The sequence below is a fragment of the Terrapene carolina genome, unplaced genomic scaffold, assembly GCF_002925995.2.
Source record: "Terrapene carolina triunguis isolate 2854851 unplaced genomic scaffold, T_m_triunguis-2.0 Scaffold641, whole genome shotgun sequence".
NCBI lineage: Eukaryota > Metazoa > Chordata > Testudines > Emydidae > Terrapene > Terrapene triunguis.
This window is the reverse complement of record NW_020664992.1, coordinates 1,292,726-1,293,821: the sequence shown is the minus strand read 5'-3', so window position 1 is coordinate 1,293,821 and position 1,096 is coordinate 1,292,726. Positions and strand designations below refer to the sequence as shown.

Below are 1,096 nucleotides of genomic sequence, written 5' to 3'. Positions count from 1 at the left end.
GGGAAGCGGGGCGAGCTGGAGAGCCGTGTGGGGCTGGCTCCAGGGACGGAGCCCTGCGGCTCCCCAGCCATTGGGGGCGGGGGGGGGCAGGGGCAGCTGCTGTACCTGCTGCTGCCTTCTCCACGAAGTGCAGCTCCTGCCAGAAGGTGGCCAGGTCCGGGTACTTCTCCCGCACGGTCAGCGCGATGAAGTGCAGCAGCGTCAGCTTCCGGTCTGTCGACTTGGTGTCCAGTAGCTTCGGGGAGGGGAGCAGAGCGAGGGGGGGGGTCAGGGCTGCGGCAGGGGGGTGCACCGGGCCTCGCTGGCTTGCACCTGCGCGTGTACACGTGCCAATATACGCACATGGAAGGCGCTGCACAAACGTGCACCTTGTGTACCAAGCGTGCGCGCACTAGGGTGCGTGCGCAGATCAGCGTGCACCGGCGTCCGTGCGTGCGCACGGCCAGCAGCCTCGACACGCAAGCGGCCCGAAGGCTCCTTACCAGGTCCAGGCTCTGCAGCTTGAAGCCGTAGACGCAGCCGCGTTTGCTGCTGTTCATGTAGTTGCCCAGGGCCAGGATAATCTGCAGAGGGACCCGCAGGGCAGGGTCAGAGACACGAAACCAGCCGCCAGCCAGAGCCTGCAGGCAGCCCACGCACCCGTGTCCCCCCAGCAGAGCCCGCGTCCCTTCCCACCTCCCAGCCCACAGCGGCCTCCGGCCTCAAGCGGCACAGTTAGGACGGGGAAGCCAGGACTCGGGTTCTCTTCCCAGCAGGCCAAGGGAGTCGCCCACTGTGCCTCGCTTTCCCCGTCTGTAAAATGGGGCTAGCCCCCGGCTCCCTTCCCTGCTGCAGTCACCCAGCCGGGCTCCCACCGAGTCCCAGGCCCCTAACCCAGCTCACTGCCCAGGTCCTAGTCCCAGCACCTGCTTGGGGCTCCCACCAGCCGCCCCCCCACACAAGGAGCAGCTCTCATGTCGGGCAGCGCCTGGCTGCAGAGAGAAACCTAAATCCCTAGGGACCTCCCGGCAGCCACACCTCGGCCTCCTGTTCTACCCGCTGAGCAGTCCCGGGCCAGCGCCAGGAACATCCCAGTGCCCCGGGCTCCCCCTCCTGC

The 1,096-nt window shown here is 67.8% G+C and overlaps 1 protein-coding gene across 4 annotated transcripts in view; it reads right to left on the bottom strand.

Annotated features, from left to right (window-relative positions):
• Positions 1-1,096, bottom strand: part of FMNL3 (formin like 3) — a 43,845-nt gene that overhangs the window by 4,683 nt on the left and 38,066 nt on the right. For all 4 annotated transcript variants that reach the window (XM_026659617.2, XM_026659614.2, XM_026659615.2 and 1 more), the window contains 2 exons: positions 483-563; positions 106-235 (listed from right to left, as the gene is read on the bottom strand). In XM_026659617.2, coding sequence (XP_026515402.1) covers positions 106-235; positions 483-563 — 211 coding nt within the window. The remainder of the gene's footprint in view (positions 1-105; positions 236-482; positions 564-1,096) is intronic.